This window comes from Trachurus trachurus (assembly GCF_905171665.1).
Source record: "Trachurus trachurus genome assembly, chromosome: 17".
NCBI lineage: Eukaryota > Metazoa > Chordata > Actinopteri > Carangiformes > Carangidae > Trachurus > Trachurus trachurus.
The window spans coordinates 10,201,473-10,211,152 of NC_139900.1; the positions used below are offsets into that span (position 1 = coordinate 10,201,473).

General features: G+C 42.1%; 1 protein-coding gene across 1 annotated transcript; it reads left to right on the forward strand.

Annotated features, from left to right (window-relative positions):
* Nucleotides 1-1,381: 1,381 nt before the first annotated feature.
* LOC311000397 (myeloid-associated differentiation marker homolog) lies at nucleotides 1,382-9,475 on the forward strand. Its single transcript, XM_083991105.1, has 2 exons — nucleotides 1,382-1,508; nucleotides 7,004-9,475. The coding sequence occupies exon 2, from the start codon at nucleotides 7,085-7,087 to the stop codon at nucleotides 7,964-7,966; it is 882 nt and encodes a 293-aa protein (XP_083847231.1). The 5' UTR covers nucleotides 1,382-1,508; nucleotides 7,004-7,084; the 3' UTR covers nucleotides 7,967-9,475.
* Nucleotides 9,476-9,680: the final 205 nt, after the last annotated feature.

Consider the following 9,680-nt stretch of genomic DNA (forward strand, 5'->3'; position numbering starts at 1 on the left):
GTGGACACTGAGCAGTTGACTTTACAAACAAATAATGTATTAAAAAGCAGTAAAACACACTTGAAATAATACATTATTATTCAATCACATAGGGAAAGTTATAGAACCATTATTTATGGAGGTATATCTGTTATCTGTGTTTTATGTATATGTGTATATAGTAGGCCTATAAAACACTGTGTTATAACTGATATTGAGAGAGTAATGTGACCTTGGTATGAGACATAAAAATGTAGCTACCTTGTGAAAGACCAACGACAAGACGACAAACTTATATGGATATCGGCGAAAAAAACAAACAAAAAAAGCCTATAATTTGCTCGAAGAAAAATTTCAAAAATATTCCTTAAACTATAATATAGGCTACAGTGTTACGGGCTTTTAATTTCAGACATGCTAAAAAGGGTGAGGATTTAGGAGTGTTATTAACATCTCGGATCTTTTTCATTTATTTATTTAGCTGGTTAAAGATCAACAGAGAATCACACATGGACAATTCTCAGCCTACATACCTTCTCTGTGTATTTTTCAGTGTGTGGCAATGTTACTTTTATCTTATCTTATCTTTGCCAAAGGGATGTGGAAAAAAAAAAAGTATACCGGTAATCCTTCTTGAGAAACCAAAACCAACTTTATAAAACTTTATAAAAGCACATTTGAGAATGAACCATCATAAATAAAGAATATAATAGATCTAAATGTATTTACAGGAGCACAAATTTACATTATTGTGCACCTATAAATAATAATGACTCAGTGAAATGTGCAGTTTAAGCGCATTAAAGAACATTGCATCTCTCTCCATCTCTCTCTCAGGTTTTCTTGTTTCACGCGCGCACAGGAAACGCGCCGATTCATAACTCTCAGGAAATAAATATGGTTGCCAGGGGTTACAGCTGCTGCCGTTGCTTAGCAGCGCACACACATAACAACAGTTCTCTCGGAGTGCGATGACACGAGGCCGCAACGATGACAAATATTTAGCTTATCCGGCCCGTATCGATAGTAACGCTGATGGAGAGGCGTTAAAATAAAAAATGACGACATCCTCATTAATAATTCAACAAAAGGGCGGGAGGGGGAAACTTTTTTTTTTGTTTTTATTCCCCCCCTCTCTCTTCTTTTTCACATTTCCGCGTGAATATTTAACGCATAAATCAATGTAGACTGGAATTATAATAACATTAGTGTAACTCGAGGTTTGTTTCTACATCCTGGAGACTTGTGTCCAAGTGCTCCAGAAATGTGATGTGTAAAGGAGGGTGAACCTCGGCTGTGGGCTGGGTGTTGGGAGGAGGAGGAGGAGGAGGAGGAGGAATCCAGACAGATGTGAATAACGGTGCGGACATTTGATGCCTAATTTGGTTTTGCTGGGCGGGGAGCTGCTCCTCGGAGCTGCTAGTAAATCCAAGTCAGGGAGCTGAGGAGGTGCAAACTACGACTTGTCTGCGACCTGGAGAACAAGAAGGAGAGAAACGAGCCACAGCAGCAGCAGCAGCAGCACGAAGGTAACAAACCAACTCTCACATTCATACAGACTACAGAGATTATTTATGTGTCAGGGAAGTTTCAGTGAAAACTTGTGACAAGGGGAAGAGATTTCTTTTTTTTTTTTTTTTTTTCTGCATCCACTTGTTGCATCTTTGCCTTATGGGAACAAATCAGACAACATTTTTAAAAAAAATCTATTTTTACAGCTACAGCTACAGAGATTTTATTGTGACCAAACCCAAAAAAGTGATTATACATGTAAAAAAAAAAAAATCTAAATGTATCTTTAAAATACTCTATTTCTTATTTGCTTCTCAGAGAGTTCAGCAACTTTATTATACTGTTTATACTACTCAAAATGATTTTCCACCATAGTTATGTTTGGTGTGTGACTGTGTGCAGTATGTTTTTCTAAATGCATCGTACGTGTGTGAGTGTGTTTCTGTGGAGAGTGTGTGTGGTGGGAGCTGGGTGCGGCAGGCGGCACACCCACCCTCACTGTCAATGAATGAACCTCTGCATGAACCTGGAAACACAGCTCAGCTGTCACTGCAGTTCAGAGAGGACTTTTACTCTTTACTTGACTTAATCAAGATAATGATTTAGACTCTTAGTCCCACATTGTTCTTTATTGGAAAGAGGAACTAAATCAAGTTTTTTTTTTTCGTCCTGTAGATTAGATGTGATGAGTCAGTCTGCCTTGCAAAATAAAGAAAGGAAGAAAGAAAGAAAGGCAATGATGATTTAAGAAATAATCAGTGTGTATTTTATGGTGGGTTCATGTCGTTGGCATTCAGTGGGAACAATTATTAATATTTAGATTTTTCTGTCTTAAAAAGGTGAAAAAAATGTGTGAAATCTTTCGAAAATACAAGAGTTGTACCTTAATAAGCTAATATAGGTGAATTAAGGTTTTCCTGACACACACACACACATGTTGGGATGGTTTCCCAACAGAGCTCGTCTTGTGCTCCGACCCACGGATCCCCCGTAAGTGAATTATGGGTAAAATTAAGTTAGTGATGTTGTGTCATGACAACCAAACAACGCAGCGCTCATGACCTCTCAGCCTGAGACAAACACTGTTTCCTGAGTGTGTACTGTTGTTGGCCTTATATGTTGCACGTGTGTGTGTGTGTGTGTGTGTGTGTGTGTGTGTGTGTGTGTATGTGTGTGTGTGTGTGTGTGTGTGTGTGTGTGTGTGTTTGAGCGACTGTGTGGAGGAGCACGATGGTGTCACATCCTGTTTGCTGTCCTGCTGCAATGCCTGATGGGTGAACCTATTTTCAGCACCTCTTCCATTTGGGGAAGTGTGTCCCTGTTTGTGAGATCGTGTCGTGTTTTCCATGCTGTGCTGTGAAAAGACACTTTTTTCCACACTGAGCTCTTGTTTCTTTTTCTTTTTTTCTTCTTCCTCTCCTCTCCGCTCGTTTGCCATTTTCCTCTCCCGTTTCTTTCCTGACTTGATTCCATAAGCAGCAGAGTAATGGTGGCAGCAGGAGTGGCGCGATTGATTTTTCCATTACGGCGCTCTGTATATACGTTTATTTTGAGTGGTTTACACGAGGTATAATTGGTACCTTGAGTTTAAGGCTGGAGTGAGTGGGTGGGCGGGGGTGGGCGGAGGTGGAGGGTTGATGGAGAAGAGAGGGAGTAGTCGAGAAGGAAAGGAAACGAAAGGATGGTTAAACAAGGATGGATGGATGAGGATGACAAGGAAAACAGAAGAGATGCGAAAAGGTAACAGGACAAAGGAAAGGAAAGGATGAATGGATGATGGGTGGATGGATGGATGGATGGATGGATGAGGATGACAAGGAAAACAGAAGAGATGTGAAAAGGTAACAGGGCCAAGGAAAGGAAAGGAAAGGAAAGGAAAGGAAAGGAAAGGAAAGGAAAAGAAAAGAAAGGAAAGGAAAGGAAAGGAAAGGAAAGGAAAGGAAAGGATGGATGGACGAGGATGACAAGGAAAACAGAAGAGATGTGAAAAGGTAACAGGACAAAGGAAAGGAAAGGAAAGAAAAAGGAAAGGAAAGGAAAGGAAATGAAAGGAAAGGAAAGGAAAGAAAAAGGAAAGGAAAGGAAAGAAAAAGGAAAGGAAAGGAAAGGAAAGGAAAGGAAAGAGAAGGAAAGGAAAGGAAAGGAAAGGAAAGGAAAGGAGCTGGCAAATATGACAAAGTTACCAGTTGTTCGGCAACAGCCAGACTGTAGCACATCTGGAACACATCAGTAAGTTGGAAAATCTTACAAGAAATAAGGGAAGAGGAGGGGGAGGTGGGGGTCAGAGAGAGAGGGAGAGAGGAGTGGTGAAAGACAGAGGGGCCCGCTGGTGACTCACTCTTTTGCTATTCCACTCCATCACTGTGTTTAAACTGTGTGTTCTTCTGCGGCCGAGGCACAGGGCTTCCCCCGTGTCCCTCCCCCTCCTCACCCCTCCTCCTCCTCCTCCTCCTCCTCCCTCTTGGCTTCATGTGAGTCATCCTGCAGGATTTTTTGAGAGTTTCTCTTTTTTTCCCCCAAATCTGTCTCTTTCTTTGTATTCCTATAGTCGACACAGAGCGGCGTTTCCCTCCCTCTCTCCCTCCTCCTCCCTCCCTCCTTCTCCGCCGTCTTCGACTGTTTCACAGGTGTTTAAAGAGACTAATGTAAACAGGCATTTTCTCCATGTTTATATCTGTCTCTCTGTGTAAACTGGGAACGAGCACTGCAGCGTTGGCTGAGCAGGGTGGGCGATGGGAGGGAGGACAGGCGGACGGGTCGGGGTGTTTCTCAACTGTAAAAACATCAATCTTGACAAAAATGTTTCTGACTTTTTTATTTTGTTTCTTCTCTAGGATTTTTACAGTATTGCCAAAAAATTAAAGTTGTGAATTGAGCCTCACTCACAGGCAGCATTAGTCATCGTTAAAGACGTTGGGGTACTTTCTAGTCGAGCAACAAGACGGCGTCAGTCTTACATCCTGTCCTTTCTCGCCAACGAGTAACATCCAGTCTAAGATTTCTGTTCCTCTCTCTTCTTCCAACTTCTTTCTTAAGTCTCTCCAGCCATGACGAACAAACTGAAAACAGAAAATGAGCTTCTTGTAGTTAGGTGAGAGGCGTTGGCTTGGTGACCTGTTGCTGAAAAGCAATACGTGTTCTCTGGGAAGGCGACCAAATTTATTGAGCACCGTTTGGTCCAAAGTGTTTATTTAGACGTCTACGTTAAGATGTAACATTTGTAAGTGTTGAGATGGTTTTAAACTGTGTGTTTGTCTTTGCTGCCATCACCAGTCCTCATGGTGGTGGCTGCTACATTTGGGCTATGTACGTGCAGGTGTGTTATATACAACTGTGATTTAGTTTTGGGAACAGTTCATTTGTGCAGATAAGTGTTGGAAATGGACAGAAAATCCCATTAAAATTTTAATACACTAGTCACTTAAATTGAAAAAAAGTTTCCTAACCACATTTTATGGGTCTCGATAGAGTTGGGATTTGTCAGCCATGGAGAGAAAAGGGTTCTCGCCCCAGCAACTGATTCAAGATTCAAGATACTTTATTAATCCATAAAGGAAATTGTAGTATCACAGCAGCAGTATCTCAGACACAAAAGAAAACAGCAACCATTAAATACAACCATTAAATAAAATAATAATAATTAAAAACTCTAATTGAGATAAGAGCAACTTATTGCACACTATTGATCATTATGGCCGCAAGCAGAAAGGATTTAAACACCTGAAAATGTTCAAAGTTTTCTGGTATTTTGATGACTCTGACTTGTAAAGATGTTATTTTCTATTTTAAAACAAGCAAATTTGACATTCTGATGCTGATATCAAACAAATGTTGGTTGTTCCAGTGTCCATCCTTCCTTATAGATGCCATTATGCTCAAACATTCAATACGAAGCCATTGTAGAGGAGCAGGAAGACACGAGCTGCAGTGTGTAAATGATTGTCGTATCGTTCATATCGTGTTGTTAAGTCAGAGCGGTCGGTGCATCTGCAGAACGAGTTGTGGTTTGACTAATTTGTCTCAAATGGAAATACCCTTCACCTCCGCCTCGCTGAACACAGCTGTCCACACCTGGTCGCTCGCCTCTGGGCCCTTGTTGAAAACATGACGTCACCTGGACTTTTTAAGAAAGTGCGTCATTAAAGTCTGAAGCTGAGTTAGACACCATTTTCTCAGGTTTTTTAGTCGCCTCTAAAAATCTAGCTTTGAGAGAAGAGATCCATCAGTGTATAAAGAGTAGTATAGTCCAATATCTATCAATAAACAAAGCTTTGATCAAGCATTAATCTTATTTACTATTTTGCTCTTGGTATTAGTGATGTTAATGATTCAGTACATACGCAATCATCACACAGTCATTCGATTGTAAATGAAAAGCCGCATTCTTGGGCAATTAAACGCACCATTGCTCAACGCAATATACTCATTGGTTTAACTGCTACACCCTCGTGACTCGTAGCCACTCTGGCTGTTGTTGGCAAATTCAAGTTAATTTAATTGAAGATATTGCTGTACATAGTTGTGTGGCATTGTTACACCACGTTTAAGCATTTACCATTGTCCTGACTGAGACGTATTGTCAATAGTGGCTGTTGTGGCCACTTCTCAGCAAATGAAATAGTAATTTAATAGAAATTCCACTCCAATAAATCAGCGTACAAGATGGAAAAAAATGTGTTTTTGTTGTTTGTGTTGTGCTTATCTTGACCTAAACAATGTCCTGTAGTATTATGTTTTGTTTAAAGTTTAATCTCTAAATATTCTAGTATTCTAGTAGTCTAGAGTAAGATGCTCAAAGTATTACGTAAGTGGTGAGTCAATACCAAAAAGCCAAAAAGGACCAGAGAAAAGGAGACAGATGATTTGACCAGATGTAAATTAAGATTAAGATTAAGAGGCCTTTATTGTCACTGCATTAAAATACAATGAAATTGCAACTGCCCATCACAATGGTGGCATACATTACAATCATCACACAACATAAAAGCAGGAAACAGAAAAACAAGGAACAAGGTAGATTAAAATAAGGAGATGAACACAACATGGCAGGTTACATGGGATAAAGTGCTTGTGAGTGCACTTGTAATTGGTGACATGATATGGGTGAATGTGTATGGAGTTGTGGAATTACTGTGTGTGTTTGTTGAGAGTCTGAATGGCTTTGGGGGAAAAACTGTGCAAGAACCTGTTGGAGTTTTGTTGAGTTCAAAGTGGACGTGTCTGGGGTGGGGGGGGTCTCAGTGATGTTTTTTGCCCTGGAGAGGTACCGTAGCGGGTGTCTGCAATGTCTTCGAGTGTGGGAAGAGGGCAGCCAGTGATTTTTTGTGCAGATCTTATGACCCTCTGCAGAGCTCAGCTAATAAGTACCACGCCGTAAGGCAGTATGTGATTATGGTCTCAATGGTAGAGCGGTAGAAGACCATCAGTAGCTTGCAATGCAGGTTTTCTTCACAACAAATGACAAATAGCCCTTAGACCTGCCCAGCTGATCGTTTGTTGTTTCTTCTTGCAGCTCTGAGCAGCAGACGGTGAACATCTGAGGAGGCAACTCTCCAAAAGAAGATAAAAGACATCACCCACGACATCTGGCATCATGGCGATCGTCTTCCACTCCAGCCCCTTGCTGTGGACGCGGTTGGCGGCCCTGATCTTCTCCTGCGTGGCCTTCTCTGTGGCCGTGCACGGCGGCAGACTGGGGCACGGCACCGGAGACTGGTGCATCTTCTGCTGGGCCTTCAGCTTCGCCGGGACTCTGCTCGTCATCCTGGTGGAGCTGTTCGGCCTCCAGACCAGAGCCCCCGTCTCCTGGAAAAACTTCCCCATCACGTTCGCCTGCTACGCCGCCCTGCTCTGCCTGTCCGCCTCCATCATCCTCCCCCTCATCTTCCTCAAGGGAAACAGCGACCAAGGCGAGACGCGCAACCTCCGCATCGTGTCGACCGTCTTCTCCTGCCTGGCCACCATCGCCTACATCAGCGAGGTGAGCATCAGCAAGGCGCGTCCGGGCGAGGTGGCCGGCTACATGGCCACGGCCCCCGGCCTCCTGAAGGTCTGCGAGACCTTCGTGGCCTGCATCATCTTCGTCTTCATCAGCGACCCCGTGCTCTACGACCGCCACGATGCGCTCAAGTACTGCATGTCCGTCTACTGCATCTGCTTCATCCTGTCCGCAGCCATCATCCTGCTGTGCATAGGCGAGTGCACCAGCTGCCTGCCCTTCCCGTTCGCCCGCTTCCTGTCTGGCTACGCCATGCTGGCTGTCATCCTCTACCTGTCGGCGACCATCGTTTGGCCAATCTTCAACTTTGACACTAAGCACGGTGGAGACAAACAAAGGCCGTACGGCTGCAGCTCCTCTAAGGGGCTGTGCAAATGGGATAGGTGCATGGCGGTGGCCGTGCTCACCGGCGTGAACTTCGTCCTCTACCTGGCTGACCTGATCTACTCCACTCGCCTGGTGTTCGTCAGCGCTTGAGGGAGGAGAACGGACGTTACAGGCCAGCAGTATACTCCAAATAAAATCAAATATGGCGCTGTCGCACTTTTAATGGTGCACGCACCGGATAGAAAAAGCTTGAGGGACATGATCACAGTCACTCTGTTTGAAATACGCTCTGAAATTTGTTTATTAGTACTTGAGTAATGGTTGACTGAAGGTGTATCTGATGAGATATAGTGAACACAAATCCAATTTTTTTTTGTTTTCTGTTTTTTGTAATTCCTTGTGTCAAAAACTCACTTGCAAACCTGCCAGATTTGATTTTGTGTGAAGTATCCTGCCAGCTTTAGGAGCTTAAAGAGAGAGAGAGAAGGCAAAGAGAGGAGAAAGAGGAAGAGGTCAATGGCTATGTTTACACGTACAACAATATCCCCTTAAATTCCTGAGGCTTCACGTGCTGGAGCATGTAACTGTCCTGTAACGTTGCTTCCGGTGACCTGAATAGATTCTTATCTTATCTTATCTATGAGAGACCATGAATGTGATTGCTGGAACATGCTGATATTAGCCATGATGATTACTATCAAAGTAGCTGTTTATCCAGTGCCCATCATAATACTTCAAATAATTACATGATTACTATACTTCATGGGACGTTTGTGATGTCTGGATATGAGCAACTTTTTAACAGAAGACGAGAAACTGACAATCAAAATACTATGTGCATGTAAACATAGTCCATAATGACAAATGATGAAAAACCAAAGTAAATGGCGGCTTTCTATATTGTTATCTCTGATTATTATTATTATTTTTGCATAATGTATATGTCAATGCTCTGCCTTAAGTTTTTCTTCTAGTGGATGAAATGTAGAAAAATAAATTTGAATACAAGCTGTATGGAGCCGAGAAAAAATTAACAATTGGAGATCTAAGACTACACAGAAAGTTTATTTTTCATGGTTTCATTAATGTAATTGATTGTTTCGGTTTCCCGGTGCAGCTGCGCGGGTTGTGCCCCTCATTAGTGCATTTAACTCTGCTCCGGGGTTTTGAGATTTGAGACTTGAAGGAGTGCAAAAAAAAAAAAAAAAGGTTTACATGACGTTAAGACGAATGCTAATGGCCTGCTTCCTTTTTTTGCTCCTGTTATGAGGTATTTGTATCTGTATCTGCTACAAGCTACAATCATATAGCAAGAATATATATATGTGGAAAAAGAACATAAAGCAGGATTTGCAAAACATGTATGGTTCAAGTGCACTTAATGTTGTGTATTTTCTGTGCCTGGTGTCCCCCAGATATCAAAGCATCTATTAACACAAAACTCACACCATTAAATTTACACGCACATGTTGATTGGGTCTATTGGTTTTTATACTGCTGTAAAATAAAATACAAAAAAGACAAAACCTCAGGGAGAGAAACCACAGAAGACGGTTTTCTCTCTCTCTCTCTAGATGTTGTTATATTCTCTAACTTTTTTATATTTCACTGTTCATGTTTTACGTGTGCTTACCACATCAGTGTTGTAGGAAAAGATAACCCAGGGTTTCAATAAAGCCACATGGTAAACAGATGTTGCTGTGTGCATGTGTGTGTCGTGTGTCATGTTATTTTCTGGTTTGATTAAAGGTGTCACATGATCAACTTTAATAAACTTTCTTTTTTAGTCTCTCACCACAGTGGGGGCGCGGCTGGAGGCGTGTTGGTCCGCACACCACTTTGAAATCAACTCAAAGACCTCAAC

Excerpts from the sequence above, each read along its gene's own strand:
- LOC311000397 (XM_083991105.1), top strand. The coding sequence starts at position 7,085 with ATGGCGATCGTCTTCCACTCCAGCCCCTTGCTGTGGACGCGGTTGGCG.